General features: G+C 42.3%; 1 protein-coding gene across 8 annotated transcripts in view; it reads left to right on the forward strand.

Moving 5' to 3' along the window:
- The first annotated feature begins 1,252 nt into the window (after positions 1-1,252).
- LOC137156040 (solute carrier family 22 member 15-like) overlaps positions 1,253-20,940 on the forward strand; it is a 65,842-nt gene continuing 46,154 nt past the window's right edge. For 6 of the 8 annotated variants that reach the window (XR_010920653.1, XR_010920654.1, XM_067552593.1 and 3 more), the window contains exons 1-4: positions 1,253-1,967; positions 6,068-6,214; positions 14,893-15,025; positions 19,223-19,387. Coding sequence is in view for 6 of the 8 variants with exons in the window: in XM_067552593.1 (XP_067408694.1) it covers positions 1,884-1,967; positions 6,068-6,214; positions 14,893-15,025; positions 19,223-19,387 (529 nt within the window). In the remaining 2 variants the exon portion in view is untranslated. Of the gene's footprint in view, positions 1,968-6,067; positions 6,215-10,996; positions 11,178-14,892; positions 15,026-19,222; positions 19,388-20,940 lie in introns of those variants that run through there. The other 2 variants (XM_067552594.1, XM_067552597.1) reach the window with 2 other exon arrangements.

Raw genomic sequence — 20,940 nt, forward strand, 5'->3', positions numbered from 1 at the left:
TAACTTCACACAGGTGGGAAAAGAGGCATTGTTCCTTCCATGGCATAACTAATTCTTGAAAGTAATCTGCTTTTCTAAGGCTTTTGCATAAAAACATCACCTCAATAGAATTATTTATAATATTTTTAGAAATCTGTTTTCAGAGAAGTGACCTTTGTTATATAACTCAACATCCATGTAGCAATTTACAGGAGAAAGTTTTTTTTTTTTTTTTAAATAAGTATTTTAACAGATACGAGGCAGCACTGGCACACTCTGAAGCTGTGCATAGGATTCCCCTCCAACTCTATTATAGTTAGTGAGACTCATACTTTATGGGAAGTTAGACTGGCTCTGGAGCAACAAAAGTTAGTGGAAAGATTCAGATGAGAGGATCAGAGAGGCAGCAGTGACATCCAAAGAAAAGATACTGTAATATGACATTTTAAAATGGACTTTGAGTGAAGGGTACTACCCATGTAGGACCCACTATTCTGTGCTTCTCAGATGGAGAGAATGGGTGTTCTGCTCTGCCCCATGAGGCAATGCTGCTGAAATCTTTCCTTACCTCTCAAAATGCTCCTAATACAGGAGGGAGCTGCAGACCTCTACAAGTAAGCTGTGTGATGATAATTTTATGAGGCTAGGGCATTTTTGTTGTGCTGTGAAAATGGACTAAAATCTCATTCAAGATCACCTGCTGAAAGTGGGCCAACTGTCAACTCTGTCTTTTCAGAAGTGGGGAAAGAATACCATCATGAAAAGAAATGAAGCTAAGACTACATCACCCATGGAATTTAATTCTAATTCTGGAGGAACAATGTGATTTTCAGCATGCTGGGTGTCATTTGGCTAGTTCCTTTAAATTTGCTATGGGTTTATAGTGGCAGCCAATGATGTAGTATCTGAGCTCCATGAAAAGTTGCTGTATTGGTTCCTAGTGGGCCTCAAAGCATATGGTTACACTGCAATGTATGCCCAGGATTAGCTGAATGGGAGTTAACAGACACTGGATTCATTAGCCTCAGGCATGAGGGTCTACACTAGTTTGTGACCTCAGGTTAAGAACTGTTGAACCCAGGGTCCCAACCTACAGTTCCTGCCTCTACCCTACATTATGCAGGTCCAGATCCAACCATCCATACCCCAGACTTGTTCATGCCCTCCAAAAATGTGGCCACTCTAGTCCTTTGTGCGGGGTGGTGTGGGAAAACCTGTTACTATACACCCTACCTGACTATGCAGAGGACTAAGAAAGTTGGTGGCTGGGATACTTTCGGGGGAGTCCTACAGCACAGTGGCAGTGGGGCTGCATCTAACACGGCGAAGCAGCAGGGCTTGACTCAGGTGTGGAGAAGCCCCAACTGTGGAACCCTGAGTCCGAGCTTAGCGTGATGTGGACGCAGTGCAGAGGCAGCGAAGCCTTCAGCGCCTCTTCCGGGCCGGTCCCGCTCCGCTATGGCCTTCCGCCTGTTTAACTTTCTAAGCTTCCCTCACGCCTGACGGTGCGAGACACCCGCGCCGCAGCCGCCGCTATGCGCTCTTTCCGGGAGCCTACTCACTTCTCTGCAGCCGCAGGCTCCGCGCTAACCCGCGTCCTCCTCTCGCCGAGTCTCCGCCCACACGAGGGAGGGAGGGGGCGGTGCTCTGAAACCACCGCCTCCTCCTCCTCAGCCAAGTAGTAGGCGGGGGCGGGGAGGAGACGGAGTGAGACCGTTACAGGCGCGGTAGGCCGCGCTCGTCTCCCTCACGGCTATTCGTGCGGGGCGGGCTCCGCTCCCGGCTGCCACGCGCGGCCTCCTCCTTCCCAGCGAGCGCAGCTGAGGCTTTTCCTGCCGCCAGAGGGCGCCCGCCCCCCGGCCCCACTCGTGCCTGGTGTTGGCTGGCGGGGATGTGGCGGAGCCATGGAGCTGGACGAGGCGTTCGGCTTAGTGGGGGAGTTCGGCCGGAGCCAGAAGCGCCTCACCGCCTTCCTGGTGCTGCTGCAGGTGGGAGGGGGACGCGCTGACCGCTCAGCCCAGCCTACTGTGGTCGGCGAAGTTCCCCAACGAACCCCTGCCCAGCGCCCTCCTCGTTGGCTGGGCGGGACCGGCGGTGGCGGCAGGAGGCGCCGTTTTTGCTTGGGGGTGGAGGCTGGGGCAGGGAGCCAGATGCGCCACGTTGGGGCTAGGGCTGGGGAGGGTTTTTAATGGTATGAGGGGCGTGGCGAGTGGGTGCCGTGGGGTGTGTGTGTGAGAGAGTGAGTGACATGGGGGAGAACCTGAAGGCGCTTCCTGCTGGGGGGTTTTTGGCCTTCCCTCAGCTCCAGCAAATGTGTCCATCCGCGCCACCCCGGACTGCGTGTTTTAATTTCTCACTAAACCCGTCTGGCTTCATGCTTGGCTGCCTCGCGCACGCTTCAAGGGGGCGGTTTCAAAGTGGAGTGTGCGTGGCTTCGCGCGACACCCTGCATCGCGTATCCTGCTTCCGTGAGTGCGGGTGACTTTACTGGCCCTCACAGCCGAGCCGAACCCGGAGGGGACCTAGGCGTGACTCACCAGGGCTGGCCGAGGAGGGAATCCTGGTTTTGAGGGTGATTTCCCCTAGCAGCCGCGAGGCTCGGTTTCCTTCTGGATTATTGGCCACGGAGCCCTGCTGTAATCCCGGATTCCCAACGCCAGCCTCACTTTGTAACCTCCTCCCACGTTTGGAATAACAGACAAACAGATGATCTCCCTTCCTCTCTCACATGATTAGCTCAGAGTCCAGCCTATCATAATACACAGTGCTTACAAAAGAAATATTTTGGATACTGTACTGTAAAACAGGTGTTTAAATGACATTTCTGTTAGAATAGTTTTATATGTTTGGGGCAAAAAGGTTATTTCATATTAAATTAAGATGGTCCTTGTTCATGAGTCCCCTAGATTTAGGGCCCTACTAAATTCATCTTCCATTCTAGTCAATTTCATGGCCATAGGATTTGAAAATTGGTCAGTTTCATGGTTTCAGATATTTTCATCTGAAATTTCAAGGTGATGTAACACTGACCCAAAATGAGGTTAGGGAGGGATCACAAAAGTGTTGTTAGGGTTGGTAGCCCAACGGAGGTGAATCTGATCTCCCCTGTGCTGCTGGGAGTGCTGCAGTCTGATTGGGACTAGCAGCTAAGGGCCCTCTAGTGAGGTGCTCCTAGCAGCACTGGGGAGATTGAACCCACCTCTGGTACTTCCCCCTGTGCAGGAAGCTCCAGGCTGGGTAATCAAAAGACTTCTGCAGTCAGAAAAGGCTTCTGATGTCTCTTGTGCTCCTCAGCACCCTAGTCAGGGGCCTCTAGCTGCTAGTTCTGGCTGGGCTGGGGCACTCCTAAGCAGCATGGGTGAGATTGATCCCATCTCCAGTGCTTCCCCCATTGCACTCGGCTGCAGCCCTGGAGGCTTCTGTATCTAAAGGAGGCTTCCAAATTCCTTCATCTTGCTGGGAGCGTGCGCCCTAATCCAGCCAGGACTAGCAGCTAGGGGCCTCTGGCTGGGGTGCTCCGAGCAGCATGGGGGAGACAGATTTCATGGGAAAGGGCCAATTTCACGGTCTGTGACATGTTTTTCATGTCTGAGAAATTGGTAGGGCCCTACCTATAGTGCAAACCAGTACTTATCCTTTTAAACAAATGATGTCATTTGTTGTGTATCTACTGAAGTTTCCTTGCACTTTGGAGTGCCAGGGTGGCAAAATTTACATCTGTTTTTTTAATATAAGATGGAAGCCTGGATGTGCATGAGCCAGTATACAAGTAATCTTTGGTAGTAAGTTTTATGTTTTAGTTGTTTTTTGAACCTGTGAATATGTTGATGCAGTCCAGTGTGAGATGCCTCCACCCTCTGATCAGAAGCTCTATAGGTTAGTAGATTGAGCCACTGTGCTGGAAATCAGGAACTGCTGTGTTCTCTTCTTGTATCTGTCAGTGACCTGCTGTATGACTTTGGGCAAGTCTCTTAACCTCTTTATATCTCATTTTCCCTATTGTAAAATTGGGATAGTACTTAACTACCCTGTAGGAATTGTTGTGGGGAGTAATTGCCACATTTTGTTGTAGCTGAAGTTTACAACTGGTCTTTCAAGATTCACCCCAGGAAGATTGCTTTGTAGCCACAGTGTAACAAAAAAGTTTGGATGGTGTTGGAAAGTGGCTGATATTTCATGGCCCCACTCACATGTGATGGATCCAAGTATTAGAGTTTACTGTTTCTAAATCTTCCCTTTTAAAAAAAATCAAATGCAAAGAAAACAAGCCATCAGTGTCTTTTTTGATCACGTAGCCACTTCTTGTTCAGAATTTCTTCTGCAGTGATGTGCTAGTTGCTGAGATGGAGCTTCTATATGGAGCCTATGTTTGCTGCTCCTTGTGTTTTTCATTGTCAGAGATGTAGTGGGTATTTGGGGGCATATGTTAACTTTTCTCATCAGAAAAACACTGTCATTTTTCTAGATTTCATCAAGAGATAAGAGTTAGTGGCTTTCATGATGTTAGTTAGATGACTTGCAGTTCTTCCAGTAGAAAGGCACTTCAAGGGAGGTAGATGATTTATGACCTTGGTCCAGATAGTATAGCTGTTACTTTCACAGGTCTCTGGGTGTTTTTTATTTGAAATCTAACCTTCTCTTGCACTTGCAGTTGAACTGTTTGGCGTGCTTATTGTAGTATTTCTTCTGTGCTAGTTTCCTCACTTATAGTTCTTTTGTAACTGCTTCAGGACTGATAGTCTTTGGCTCAAGAATCACATAAGTGTTTTGTTCTGCCCCTAAGTCTTGTGGGCTGATGCCAAGGCAGCTGTCTCTAGCTCATTTGGTTTTTCAGATGATCTGGACTCTCGGTAACTTCCATTGATCTGATTATTGACTTAAAAGCCTAGCTTTAGGTACCCATTTTTGAGGAAGTTGGGCATGATTCATATACAAACTGTTTTTTAAAAAAAGTGCCAAATAAAAAACCCACAAAGGTGAAATATAAATACTTTGAAACTTCAGAGGTAATATTAAAAAAAAATTTTCTCTGAATAGTGTATCTTAAATATTCCTTTAAATGAGACCTTTTAATTGAAAACTTCTATTACTTGGTTTGTTAAAATCTCAAACCTTAGGAAAAATTGTATAATTTTGTTACATTCCTGAGTACACCATATTTTTTTTAAATTTCTGAATTGCGTCTGTCCCATTTACAAGTAGGCATGTAAACACGTTGTCAGCCACAACAACAAAGTTGACTGATCCAAATACAAATGGATTCAATCCCTTAATCAAGCTGCAAAACTAGATATATTGGGCCCTGTTGGGAGAAGTTAGTTTCAGAGTTGAGTTCCTTCCATTGACAATACAGCATCAATAACTGGTTATGTTTTGGGGGTATACTAATTTTCAAGAATGTTGGTTTAAATAAAAAAATTAAATATTAGAAACACAGAATTAAGGTTTCACTTCTTGTACAAGGCATTCGAACTTACTGTGGACCGCCTGAGGCTTGCAGGAAGGGAGAGCATCATTATGAGCCTTTTGATGGAAACTTCCTTTTTCTACTGTCTAGCCTCCCTAGTGATCAAGTTCAATCTCTGCAAGGAAAAGTGCTAGAGAAAACAGGTTTCTAACTCTGTTGTTTTGCTGTACTGATTTGTTGCTGGAGTTGATATTTCCTAGTGATGTTGCTAAATAGAATGTTAATAACTCTTGAAAACAGACTTTAATTGAATTAAATTTTGGCTTCAGTGCTAGATCAGCTAGAGGTCCCTAGTAAAGTAATTTTTAATTTCCCTTCTGTTTTCTTATTACAAAGCAGCAAAAAATATGTTAAAAGAATTTTGAAATTTGAGGGAGGGTAGCAAAATAAAAATTTTAATAGAAACATTGCAAATCTTATCTATGATATGATTGCTGTCCCTTAAGAATGCCCTGACCTGTGAATTCATGTCTAGGGACTCAAAGTCAATACATTGTGATTTGTAATTAGCAGAACTATTGTATCTCAAGTTTTAAATATTTGTTCAGTGAAGAGGTTAAAATATTTCTGAAAAACAACATGTCAATGTTTATTCTAAACAATTGTGTCTCTTCTTTTAAGGTATATGTGGCCTGTCAGTCTATGCTTATTGTACTAGTGGGGGCTGTGCCAGAGTATCATATTGACCAAGGAAAAATTCCTACTAGCACAAAGGAGCTTGCCACACGTGTCCGATTTGCAGATAACTTCACATCTATAGCAACTGAGGCAAGTATTTTGTGCTCTATCATTGCTTAATGATTCTTTTCTGTATTTCTGGTTTATTCCTTTATCATCAGTGCAGGATTCTCTCTTGTGAAGCCTGAAGAAGACTTAGTTGAATATGTTGCTTGCACAAATTCTTCTGTACCTGAGCACATAGGAATTGATGAAGATAAAAATGTCACTTGGGCCAGGCATCTAACCTTTATACTTATCAGAACTGACATTTTTCTGCTTTATTACTATTTCTTTCAGTTTCTTCAATCTATAAACATGTCTAATGGTTCAAATCAGTGTTTCTCAACCTGTTTAGTAGCAAGTACCCCCTGACTTCTGAGAATTTTAATGAGTACTCCAACACTCAATTTTCCACAGGATTTTATATTTATAGACTAATGTGAGCCATATGTTGGAAGAAGGGCTGAGCATATAAGGCCATGCGTGGTATGACAGATGTCCGATCTAGTCAGATCTGGGAGCTGGGACCCAGCGGGAAGCAGGGGGCTGCTTCCTGCCTCCCTCAAGAGCTGGCGGCTGCCACCCGCCTCCCCTTCACTCTGGTTTTCCCCAGGTACCCCCTGCCTGTCTCGTGTACCCCCAGGGGTACACATACCACAGGTTGAGAAACTATGGTTCAAATTATGGATACTGTTATCTTTGGCTTTACAGAACGTAAGTTCAATATTCTTCTGAGTGAGATGCTTTGTCTTAAATTCTCTTTGGTCTTAATTTCATGATTTTTAGTGGGGTTTTTTTTCACCCCAAATCTTTTTGAGCCCTTCACTAAAGAGGACAACTTACTGTAGCTTACACCATTTAATTACATATTTGAAATCTTACATCAACTCATTGTACAGTCAGTTTCCTGCTGAGAATGAATTCAGCTTCTCAAGAATACTTATCACTCAGGAATGAGTTGGAATGATTTTTTTGTTCTTTTTTTATACTGTTCAGTGTAGTAAATCTTAACTATAGCTGCATCATGTCCTCCCTATAGGAAGATTACAATTATTCTGAAAAATAAGCTCACACGACTCTTCTGAATTTCCCAAAATATCATGCCATCTTGAGGGATGGAGATGAACTGGACCAAGGTTTGCATCCTGGGGACTGGACGTAGTGCTTTGCCCTCTAGTTTTATGTGTTTTGTGGCATTCTTGCATAAGGCTTGGTGTTCTTTGTGTTCCCTCCTGGGTCCTCATCACCCCTGTCTGCATCCCTGTCTGCATCAAAACTCTTTTTTGAGAGGGTTGCCTGGCTTCTAAAGGAAACTGCAGGAGTTATGCTGATTGATTGTCACGGGCAATTTTCAGTGAACTTGCTAAGGAATGTTATCTAGGCCAGTGGTTTTCAAACTTTGGTACATGAGTGTGATGTCTCATCCATTCACTTCACAATTTTTTAAGAATTGTTATGTGAACCAGTAAAGTCTGGGAACTGCTGATTTAGAGAAACTATTCCTCTGTTTGTTCTCCCTAAACCTGGCTGTATAATGTTTGGAAGGGTTTAAAGACTAGATGCAGGGAGAAATGATGCAACATTGACTCAGGTTCTCTCTGTGACAGATTTTGTGACTTGTCGTGGGTTCTTCAATATGTCCATCCCCGTCTGAGCTTAAAAGCAGAATGGATGATATTGAAAATGTGACCAGAAGGAATGCCACAAGGGGGAAAGGAGCTGCTCTGGGCTCAGCCAGCCTCATCCCATCCTACCTCCAAGAGATGCACAGACTGGAGGAGGAATTAAAAGGGAGCAGAGCAGCTCACTTAGGGGCAGACCAGGGAAGAGAGCAAACTTGCAACTCTCAGCTCTCGAGAACAGAGCTCAGCTCTCCCTACAACAGCTGCCCAAAGTTTCCTCTCTAAGGGAAGGGAGGACCTACTTCAGATACACCAGGCATTTCCCCCCCCTCCACCTCTCACATGGACTCAGTTTGTTTGTGTCAATTCCCGTTGTTTTGTTTATGGACTACCCAAGCAGGGGAGAGACTTGGCACTGACCTGTTGGAGGGTCAATCCACAGGAGGAGGTAGTCAGCACCCGGAGAAAGAAGGAGCTGCCATGTCACTCATGGCCAGAAGGAGGTGCCAAGAGGTGAGCTGATCTCCTGAGTATCTCCTCACTATAGACAGTGAACTTTGGACAATCATGGGGTGGTAAGAGGTGGTCCAGAGAGGGCAGCCTTAAGGCACCCCTGGCTGTCAGGTTTTTGATAGCCCTCACAGGGCCCTGGGCTGGAGCCTGGTGAAGTGGGATGGCCTGGACCCCCCTAAGATCCTCCTCTGCACTTTGAAAAGCCTAAGCTCTGACCACTAGGCAACGCTTTCCACAAGTGAAGACCATCACAACTTGGTGGAGAATGCAGGCACTTTCCCACCCCAAGAGAGAAGGGAGGACTGACTGACCCAAATTGGTCTGTGACTTAGGGACACAACAATGGGAACAGCACCAATGATTGCTCCAACAGGCTGTGGTCTTAATGCACCTTCAGGGTCTCCCCAGGCTTCCCCTCCAGAGTCTATAAGCCCGAGCCCAGGGGTCCCATCTGTGAAATTCACAAAGATGGGTCCTGAGGATGACGCAAAAGCCTTCTTGAGAACATTTGAATGAGGAGCAATGGCAGCCCTATAGCCACCTGACCAATAGGCTATCCTGCTGGCACCTTGCTTGACAGGACCAGTGCAGGCCACATATCGGAAACTGGATGCTGCATATTTCTGAGACTGTGCCCAGATGAAAGTGGTCATACTTAATTACCTCGACATCATGGAGGAGAAGTTCCAACAGAGGTTCTGGGGGGAGAGAGACCTCGGAGAGCCGCGCCCTGTGTCACCGCCCAGAAACTAAGGTACTTCTGCTGGAAGTGATTAAAGCCAGATACATGAACTGGAGTCGAGGTGGCTGAGCTCATCCTAGTGAAACAGTTTGCCCACATACTCCTGACAGGGTAGGGACTGGGTACTTAAACACCAGCCAGAATCCCTAACCAACGCAGTCCAACTGATGGAGAACTATTTAGCAGCTGAGATGGGTCTAACTGCCTCACAGAGTAACTGTCTGAGGCCAAAGAGACCCCTCAACTCAAGGGAGAGCCCAGCCAGGGTAACTGGCTAGCAGATGGAGTGGTCTCCGAAGCAGTGGCCCCTAAGGGGCCCAGATAGCTGCCAAGCTCTGGCCCGGACCTTGGTAGGAAAACCTAGCCTCTCAGACCCCAACCCAGACAAAGGCCCTTGGGTCCCCTCTAGGTGCTCCTGCATGAAAGCCAGAAGTGGGGAGCAGGCTGGGCACTGAAGGAGGGGCAACCTCAGATATCAGGCCCATGGCCAGCAGTTCCTTGGCTAACTACAGGGGCGTGCTTCTCATGTGGGTGCCTGGGGCACTGGTTTCACATCTGCCCCATATAGAATGTGGTTCTGGACAGGTGTGGATGGCGGAAACCAGTACCCATAAACAAATGCCCGCAGAGATAATGATCCCTGTGCAGATAAATGGAAGTGAGGTAATGGGCCTAGCAGATTCTGGGTGTGAGCAGACCCTTGATCCTAGACCCTGAAGCTTCCGGGGAGATTGTCTTCCTGCAGTGCATCCATGGAGACGATAAACCCTATCCCAGTGCACAACTGCAATTGACTGTAGAGGAGAACATGAAGTCCCTTGTAGTGGAACTGACCTCCACACTAGTCTACCTCATTATCTTGGGTTGGGATTGGAAGTGTTCTGTGAGGTATTGAGGGGGTTTGACCCAACTCCAGAGATCCCAGAGGAAATAATCAAGGAGACCTGAGGAGATGGGAGCTCACAGCCAACAATGTTGGCCATTGTAGATGAAGAGCTGGACCCTGAAGAGCGGGGGGATTCAACCAAAGGGAGGCTCCTCCTAACGGACCTTCTAACCACAAGGCAATATTGACACCTCCCCCTCCAGGAGGGGGACATCCTAGTCAGAGAGATGGACTTCATAAATGAGGGAGGATGAAACCTTAAGTCAGGTTTATGACCAATTGCTAGAAGTCAACAGGGAAGTGATACACCTTCACCAAGCAGAGCAGTACCCCTGATTTGAGCTCCAGGTGGAGTGATTGTACTGGCGGGAGAAAGACCGACTGATGGGAAGGGTCATTCAATGTCATGCGACTGGCACATGCTATCCCCTCCATGGGTCACCTTGGACATGAGAAAACCCTGGTCCAGATTTTAGATAGTTTCTTTTGGCCCAGAATACACCAGGAAATTAAAAACCTTTTGCAACTCCTGTCCTGCATGCCAACTAATAGGACCAAAAGGCAGAGCAGAAGCTCCTCTGGTCCCCCTCCCCATCGTTGATGTCCCCTTTGAATGCATCGGGATAGACTTTCATCGGCCCCTTTGAAAGAAGTTCAGTGGGATACAGACACATACTAGTAATAGTCGATCATGCTACCCGTTATTCTGAGGCAATTCCACTGTGCAACACCAATCCAAAGACTATCGCTGGGGAACTGCTGAAAATCTTTGCTCAAGTAGTGGTAACTAAAGAGACCCTCATGGCACTAACTTTACGTCTCAGCTGCTGAAACCGATATGTGATATTCTAAAAATAAAAACCTACATACATTGGTCTATCACCCATAAATGGATGGTCTGATTGAACAATTCATCCAGACCCCAAAGTGGATGTTAAAAAAGTTTCTTTTGGAGGACCACTAGTATTGGGATCAGCTGATTATCTCTCCTTTCCCAATTATTTGCTATTCAAGAAGTCCCCCAATCATTTATCGAGTTTTCCCTGTTTGGTCTCTTGTAAAGGAGAGAACCCCAGAGGATCCTCTATCTGGTCTGAGAGATTTGGGAAGGACAGGCTCCTAGGATGGAAAATGTTCTACAGTATGTACTAAAGCTTTGGGAGAGGCCTGAAGCCCTTAGTGCCTTTGCCAAAGAACACCTCCTCAGTGCTCAACTGACCCATGAGCAAGCCTACAACAAAGGGGCAAGTAAGTATGCATGTATTTAAGTTAGGTGATTGGGTATTCTTTCTATTCCCAGGCATGAAGTCCAAGTTACTTGCCAAATGGCAAAGCTAGTACAAAGTAGTATGCATAGTTGGGCCAGTTAACTATGAAGTCTGACAAGAAGAAACATACCCAGATCTACCATGTCAACCTTCTAAAGCTGTGGAAAGAGCAAAAAAGCTTGTTTATTGTCCCCTATTCCTCTGAACCAGAACTGTGGCCCCAAATACCCATCACACCAGCCCCACACTCTATACAGGTGAGGGAAGTGAATTGAGGGGAGAAGCTTTCCCTTCAGCAAAGTAACATCTTGAATGAAGTGCTGCAGCTGTACCACTGCAGTGTTTTAAGCATAGACCTGCCCTCAGAGTGGCATAGCTAAATACAAGATGGAACAGATTGTTTAGCATAAGTAGTTAACAGATATTTCAAAGGACCATTCAAGGTGAAGTGGCCTGTTAACACCCCTTCAGTCAGAGGAAGGAAAGGAAGTTGCGGGGAGGGTTGTTAATGGGTTAGATTGTTATAATAAGCCATAAATCCAGTGTCTCTATTCAGTCCATTTTTAGTGTTGTGGTTATCTATATTTTTTAGTGATCTTCCTATTTGATTTATTTTCCATATTATATACATGAGCAACAGTAACTATGTGAGTGTAATTGGTTTTGCAAAAGATGCTAGGACTTGATTGTGTGGATCCTTTGAAGATGGCTATGAAATATTTTATTGTGAATTTGCAGTAGCTGCTCAGTCTTCTTAAAGTGCAGTTCAAGTATGAATGTGTCAGAATGGCATTTTGGGATTCCATACTTATTTTCTCATCCTGCCAGATGTCATGCATCTCACAAGACACTCATGCTTCCCCACACTCCCCTTCAGTTTGCCTTCACTGTGACTTGAAGAGGCCACATCTAGGAATGAGAGGATAGGTCACTTCCGTGTCTGTTCAGATTGACCTATCTATTGAGACTGACAATTACAATGTCAGTTTGTGCTAATTGTGGTAATGATTTTAGGTATGTGGACACCAGATCACTATGACCAGGGCTGAATATACCAGCACACTTCATGTAGGCCTGTGGTTGTCAAACTTGGCCTGGTACGGCAACCTATAAGCCAGTTCCTCTCTTTCCATTTAGCAATATGGGAAATATAAGGTGGTTGCATCCTCCCAGGAATTATGAACACTCTCCCCTGAACCACCACTCCAGGATGCTGGAATTCCCATTTTCAGGAACCATGTCATGTTCTGTTCCTGGAAAGTCTCAGAATAATCTAATCCTGATCAGTGAATTGTTCAGCAAGGGCAAAGCCAAATTAAACAAGGGAAAAAAGGTGGTCTCTGAGCTCAGACAAGAGATTAAAAACTTCCATGTGAAAACCAACAAACTTGTGTGTGGAAGAGGAGTTGCTGATGTTGTGTGCCCATTTCTTCATACAATATAGTTAAGAGCTAGTAAAGTTTATAACTCTAACAGCCTCTTCCAAGTACCTGTTTTCAGTTCTGCTGCCATCCATCTTTGCTGCCAAAAGCTTTTCCTTGAATTGATCAGTGTGTTCCAATGGCTAGGTATGCCATCCCAGACATAAAGTCAGTGTGTTTTCCTGTCATATCTCTGGCATCATCAGTGTGAATATCAGTACAGCGATACCAATCTGTCCCAGTTGTAAGTATTACTGGAAAGCTTCAAAGATTTTTTGTCCTTTGTAGTGCATCCTCATAGTGGACAGCAAAACAGGAAGTCTGTATGGATGCTTCCCACTCATACTGGACAAATATTGAAAGTTTGAACAGCAGACACTTCTGTAGTTTTATCCAGTTGTGTTGAAAACTACTGGCTTCTAAACATTTGTTTCCAAACACCTGCAGCCATATCATTAATTTGTCAGCTTTCTAACTGATATTGGAGAGGGCATAGTGCTTTAGACTGGCAGCAACTGATCCTAATATCGGAGATTGAGGGAACAATCGGTGGTCCCTAGGTCTGAGGCTTGGAGGCTTTTGCTTTTTGTGTTGACACCAAGTATAATTCTTAATGGGATTTCATGTTTATAACACTGCCATTTAATGAAAATCACCTGATTTTGTAAACTTTTGATTAAATAATTCAGTGGATTATTTTGGAAAGATGGATGTTTGGCCTTTAAATTATTCTACTAGCTATGTATATGCCCCAGAATCCTTTTTCAGCTACTGCAGTCACCCTTTTGAAGTAGTGCAGTAGCTGACAAGCATTCTGATGTGTGTTTTGGTCAGAGGCTAGCAGAGAGGAAAGTCAGGCAATTCCATAGAGGACATAAGAAAGGGACGTAGCCATGAATGCCTTGCTGTTTGGCTCCATGGAACAGTGCAGGAGGCATGCACTGTAATCCAAATATCTTCTCCTCAGTGGGAAAGCTGAGAATGGTGAGGCAACAGCCAGCAAGGCAGGGGGACCAAACCAAAGTGTGTGTGTTTGTTTGTTTGTTTGTTTGTTTTTTAAATGAAAGGAAAATATAGGGAGAAAGAGAGAAGGTGGTTTACAAGCCTCCTAAACTTTTTTGTGAAATTCCAGTGTCACCAGCCACAAGTTGAGAACCCCTGGTGTAGGCCATCTAACAGTTATAGTTAGGAGTTCTTTTGCTCAAAAAACATTTTCTATCAGTAACCAAATTGTGTATATTAAATGTCCAAATGTGAATTTAGTCTGGCTGACTTCCTACTAGTAATCATGGCCTATCAAGTATTTAGATTTTTTTTTTTTTTTGCTTTATGTTTTCATTTGCTTTTAAAAGTATCTTTTAAATTAACATAACTGAAGTAAATTCACACAAAAAAATTAAGTTAGGAAGTCTAGCTCCTTCTTTAACACAACCTGTCATACTTACATTATCTGCTAACAGGAGATCTCAGTAGTGGCTTTTGTATAGCTTGTATATTACTGTACCATCTCACACAAAGAGTCTCATTTTGTACAGAGCAAGAAAAAATAAGTTTTTTGTTCTGCCTTTACAAAATAGTGTAATGTGGGTTAATGGTTCTCAAAGTTCTCACAAGAGAATAATCCTCTTAGACAACCTTCCCATGCAATCCCTTGATCCCCTTCTGTTTGGTTTTCAGTGTTTTATTCTGTAGACTACCAGAAAGGCCCTCATGAATCTCTGGTGGTCTGAGAAATACTGCTCAGGGCAAGACAATAGTAAAGTAAAGTATATCTTATATTGCTTTGTTACTGATGAACATTATTTGCTACCTTTTAGTTTGAAGCTGTCAAAATGGCTTGACTAGCATACTTATTATAATCTTGTGCTTCAGAAACAAGTCAGAAAATTTCCAGTTCATGCTATTAAACATTCAATATCTCCTATTTCTAATAACTTTGACTGTGTTGCTGTTGATGGATCACCGTTTGTTGCTATGCATTTTTATTCTGCTCAAACATATAACATTGAAATGTAGCATGAGAAATATATTGTCATGAAACTTCTTAAGAGAAGATTGTAAATTTAAAAAGTTGTTGGCCATAATCTGTCATTGAGCTTTAAACTCAGTTTAACATAATGCAAGATCAGAATAATGGCATGAGATATTCTCTATTATAAAAGTGTCTCTAAAAATTCTCTATATTGTAAAAGTGTTAAGTTTTCTTGAATATTTTCAAGAAGCAATGAATCTATATTCCTGTTTTTAAACTACAGATTCCTTTATTTTCAACAGTGGTACTTAATCAAACATGAAGCCTATAAAGTGAGCCTAGCATCATCCTTGTATTTTGCTGGATTGCTTATTGGAAATATATTTTTTGGACCATTGTCTGATAAATTGGGGAGGAAACAAGTGTACATATCAGGTAATATTAAAGTAAAACCATTGTTTCTTACACATTTTCTAATTGAACATAATATCTGAATGTTTGCACCTGAAGGAAATGAGGGTCAGAATAAGAGCATTTAGTATTTTTCCATTGGGGTTACACAAGATATGCATTTCATCATACTTTTCAAATAAAAGTTTATTTCCTTGATGGGAACAAGAATGTTTTTGAGGCAAGAGTATTTCTGAAGAAAGTTTGTTGTGTTTTGTGTTGATTATATTGTTTTTCCACCAGCTGTGGCTTAAAAAAAGCATTTGAATTTGTTTGTCTGCTTTTGTTTTGTTTTTCAGTATTACTTGACAGTCTATTTCCTGGTTCAAAAGGTTTTATGAAATTGGCTATATTGTACAGCACATTGTTAAACTTTTTCATGTTTGATACCTTCCTATTGGAATTTGAATTTTCTACTACTTAGCCAGCTATAATGCAACTTGACTTACATTCTTCAGCCTTCCAGTAATTATTGTCACAGTGGTTCTCAACCTTTTTGAGTGAAAGCCCCACTAGTTAACGCTAGGTAAAACACATGCCCTACAACCCCCGACCTACCTCCTCACCGGCCATAAACACATATAACTCCTATAAACACATATAATGATACTAATAACAACACTAAATTACATTAATAATAAGCAAAACCAACGAGAGTCCTGTAGTACTTTAAAGACTAACAAATTTAATTTCTACAGGCATAAGCTTTCGTGGGCTGTAACCCACTTTGTCTGACTTTGTTAGTCTTTAAACTGCTACAGGACTCGTTGTTTTTGCTGTATACAGACTAACATGGCTACCCCTTTGGAAATTAATAATAAGTTACTCTTACCTGAGTAAGAAGCTAAGTATTCCCAGGCGCAACCACCACCACACGCCTCGTGTGACCCTGCCTCTTTCAGTCCCTCATGGGCTGAGGGTAATGGAGGTGGTGGGTGGTTATTATTACTGAAGCCGCATGGACCCCTTGTAATATTTGATGCCCTCCCCCAGGGGGTTGCGCACTGTAGGTTGGAAACCATTGGTCTATCATATGGGAGTTCATGCTGGCCAAGTAAACTGTACTAACATGGATTTTCACAAATCATCGCTTATTTCCATCAAAAGAAGATAAAATATGTTGCAATTTCTTGTAGAATTTGCAACACATAGACTTATCAATTTCAGATGTGTAAAGCTAAGTCTTTTTCCAGCACATTAATACAATATATTTTCTTCCTGTTTTGTCATAAGCATTCTTATTTTAAACCTGAAGAAGAGCTCTGTGTAAGTTTGAAAGCTTATCTGTCTCACCAACAGAAGTTGATCCCATGAAAGATACTGCCTCATTCACCTTGTCCCTCTAATGTTTTTAAAGTGATTTGGGCTCCTCAAGAGACACTATTTTCAGTGTGTAAGAAATCCAGACCTGATGTGATTTGAACATTTGGATCCCAAACAACTAATCCTACTGCTTAAAGTAAAGGAGAACTTCTAGATAGTTAGTAGCACTCAGACAAATTCTTTGTGGAAGCTTTTTACTTCTTGGGGCAAGACGTCAAACTATGTTAATGTGTAGTCTAAACAGCACAGTTTCATCCCATTGGAATTCACTTCTCATGGTTTTTGAAAGTCAGTTTTAGCCACACTTCTTTGCATCCTTACAACTGAGGTAGCATTTTACCATCCCCATAATATTTCTCAGTCAGTTCCATTGAAATCCTGTGCTTGCTTCTGCTTTTCTTAGAAAAGATTACTTTAGTTCCTAGATCCCCTTTGTGTAGCACAAGACCACATGGCATCAGGGACTCTATCTGAGGAAAGAATACTAACACATTATTATTCTTGCCCTTTTTCACTCAGTATTGAAGCCATTTTGATTAATAAGGAAAGCATATGTCTTGGCCTGATGATATATTTTCAAGATTGATCATACACATACCATAGTGCTTCCATATGTTCCAGAGAAACCTTATCAATAGTTTCTTTATCATGGTTCTTTTATCATGAGTTTTAAAATTCCATCTTGCTTTTTCTTCAGTTCCTTCCTTCTCCAGAAACTTAATTATATTTCCTTAACTTGTGTATTCTTATTGTAAAACGTTGTTGTGCTGATTCTCAGAGTACCCAGAGCTGTGAGTCACCTTATCTCCTTTCCTCCAGCAAGAGGGAAACTTGCTTGTGCTTTAACAGGGTGTCAGTTCTCTGACTTCTCCAGTCTGCTACGCCAACCCCTACTTTGCCTAGCAAGTTAACAGTAGGTGTACCCCAGTCCCTGAGTCCCTTCAAAGCATTCTCCAGAAGGGTCCAGCCCCTTATCCGCTGAACACTCACAGAAATACCAGGCCTACTGTCCCCAAGGGGGCATGGTGCACATGAACTTGTTTGATTCAACTCAGGATCAGTTACTTGTATAAAACCATAAAACTGAGATATATTTATAATGAAAAGAATGAAAAGTTTATCATTATCACATCAAGATTTAAGAGCGAGTGAAGGGTTACATAAAAAACAACATTGTAACATGATTTGTAGAGATTAAATTTAACTTAATAGGCTAACTTCTACTCTAAAGAAGTTTATTTCACCCAATATGTCCTTTGCAGTGTTTTCAACCAGGCCTGGTTGATATCCCATTTTCATGGATGTAATCATACTGCCCAGTTACTACTTAGGTGCAGGATAAAGTGGTCTCTTTTTTGCTTTCTCCTTATATTTCCCCAAGTTCATTGTTTGTATGAGTCAGGATGACCCCCTGTAGTTTATTCTTCAGTGTCCTGCCTTTGCTGTTGACTCTGTATGTTAATGGGAATTCCACTGCGTTGGCTTACAATGCTTAACTTACATTTCGACAGAGAGATACACATCTTACCTCCTGTCTGGAAGAAAACCTGTTTTCCTGCTTGGCTGGTGACAGACTTTAAAACATATTTTCAGTACATATATACAGCTTCTTAAATATCATCTATACATACATCTCACTATGAGTAAGAGGCTCAGAATGATATAAGCTTTTAGTAGAGACCTCACATGGCTCTTTTTGGTGAACTAGAATGTACATGCCAGACTTTGGACAGCTACCTGTAATATCTGTGCACTACCTCTGTGCCCCTTTGCCGGACGGCATTAAGATGGGTTCTCATTAAGAGGTTCTTGAGGCACAGTTGTATTTTCGTAAATTATCGTTTCTCTTTGCATTTTTAACCTTTTTATGAAATAAAACAGTGATGCCCATTTTCCCCTCTGTGCTAAATTTTCTGATTTCTAACTTGTTCATAGTGCCTTGTTTTATGAAGCATCCATTTAGCTCTAAAGTTCAAAACTAAAGATTGTGGGTCAGTGGTTGTACTTCGTTTTAAAGGAAGAAATTTAGTTGTGTAATTGTCATTTCCTGCAGATAGTAGTTTTCTTAAATCATTTTGTTAATTTAAAGTATATTTTAGGACACTGAAGTCATGTGATTATTATGCCATAGCTGAATTGCCATCAGCCAGTCAGGTCATCTAGTTACCAGTAGTTCTTACTGGTAGGGTTAGTTGATCTGGACTTAATCTTTGGATTACGATGGATAACTCTGTCATGGTCATTTATTTTGCAGTTATACTTCCCGTTGAAGGGTCTATTGTTGAAAGATGGTATTGTCTAAAGGTAAGTGTCCTCTTGTAGATCTCCATGCTTGGTATTACAAATCTCAGGTGTGAGACTTGGAGATGAGGTAATAGAGACTAAACAGTTTGGAGTCCTCATGTTTAGATCCCTGCGCAGATACAAAAATGTGGATCTGTATCCAATCCACATCTGCCAGAATAAATTTGTATCCCACCCGCAATCTGCGCTCCCTCTATTAGGTGTATCCGCAGCCCCAGGGCTGCCAATCAGTTGTTCAGCCGCAGCCCCAGGGCTGACAGCTGCTCCAGCCCTGTCCCAGACGTCAGGGAGGTCCCAGAAAGTCATGGAATCCTTGACCTTCCACATCTGATCCACAATTTGCAAAAAATGATCCACGAATATCCGTGAATTTGCAGGGCTCTACTCACGTTACCTGAGATGTTTGTAACCCCAAGTGTGTGAATCCACAGAGATACTACCTTTAGAATAGTAGTTACTGAAAGTAATTCAGTCCTGTCTTTCCTTCTCTCTTTTCTGAATTTACACTATTTTTGAAGACTGATAAATCAGATTTTTATACTCTCTTTTGTTCAGGTCTGTTCTTTGATGTCATTTTTGGGTATGTCACAGCATTTTCTCCAAGTTATGAAATTTTTGCAGTGTCACGCTTCATTGTTGGGATTATGAATGGTGGAATGTCTCTAGTGTCTTTTGTCTTGACACAAGAATATGTAGGAAAGTCATTCTGGGCATTAACCGGTAAGAGTTAAGAATACTGCAAATATCTTACAAAGACTTTTTGGCTTTTTTTGTAAATTCTTGCAATTTTAGAAATAATTTTAAATGTATGAAGTTATTTAAGTACATATAAAGACTATCATGAGTCAAGTAAATGCAATATTTTGCCCAAACTCCCAGTGGTTTCAGTGGGAATTTTGCTTGAATAAAATCTGCAGGATTGGGACCGCTATGATTAATCACAGTATAATGGTGTTATTTCAAAATTAACATAGTGATTCCCCAAACTATCTGTGGACTATTTTTCATTAATTTTTTTCAAGATACCCTCTTCTCCCCCAACTTCCCAATCTCGTGATTTGGTATTATGGGAAAATATTTATAATGACAAGAACTCTTCTTCCTTTCCCCATCTCCATTTTTTTTAAAAGTACTTTTTATTTTTTCTGTCCCACAAAAGTAAGCTAGCACATACCTGGTGCTTTTTTCATATTCTGTACTAAATCCAATATTTTAAAAATGTCTCTTTGCTCTGATAGTGCGAGTATTTAACGTATATTTAATAATAAATATCCAGATTTGGCTCTCCATCACACTATTGTAAATCTAGAGAAACTCTGACTTTAGTGGATTTGCATTGGACTAACTGAGTGTAGAATTTGGCCCTAAATGTTTAACTGTAATGGCTGTGAGCCTATTTTCCCCTTGTATTTCTTCAGTCTTTGTATTCTTTTTTTCTGGTTTATATTTTCTTGCCTTTTTTTGGGAAAGAGGGAGTAGGTTTTTATTTTTTTCTATCTTCCTGTTTTTCCAATTTTTCTGATTTCCCCCTCTCCCTTACTGGTTCTCCTTTGTTTGTCTCTGCTTTTCCAACTCATGTTGTTTCTGTCTGCCTCCTGTTTGTCTATCTCTGCTCTCCCCAGTCTTTTCCCCTGCAGGACTGGCTCCTGATGGGCTGAAGAGATACTCACTTGCCATTTCAGGTGCTTTGTTGTTTTAGTTCTTCTCAGCCATTGAGAAGGGAGTGCTGAAGAACAGATCAAGGGCTGCCAGGGAGAGGGAGCTAGTGAATACTGCTCCTCACAGCAGTGCTAAAGAAGAGCTTCTAGCTGCCAGCAGTGGCCAAGGCTCCATCGACCACAGTTTGAGAACTTCCAGTTTAGTACTATTATCTCACATCATTGACTGCTAACAGTTTGCTCTTAGGCTTTTGTAATTGACATTGACTACATGTTTTCCATAACACTTATTATTGATATTTGTTCTTCAGAAAGGTTTGGTAAGTTTACCCTAGTATCTCTCTAGTTCATTATTTTTCTATACAGTACTAACTACCCTTCCAGTTTTAGAGTTCTCTCCCAATTTTGTCTGACTCACTACCACTTCAGATTGTCATCATGCACCCAATTAAATCAATTATAGTATTTCCTTTCACTTCCTCTCCCACCCCAGTTTCTCTATACAATTTTTCATTGCCCTTCCCTTTCTGGCTGCCTCCCACAAAACAAATATTAAAATTCTGTAAATACGTATACAGAATCCATATACTATTAGAATCAGTTAATTTATTTAAA

Source organism: Emydura macquarii, unplaced genomic scaffold (assembly GCF_026122565.2).
Source record: "Emydura macquarii macquarii isolate MOO-44397 ecotype Brisbane River unplaced genomic scaffold, CSIRO-AGI_Emac_v2 contig_1390, whole genome shotgun sequence".
NCBI lineage: Eukaryota > Metazoa > Chordata > Testudines > Chelidae > Emydura > Emydura macquarii.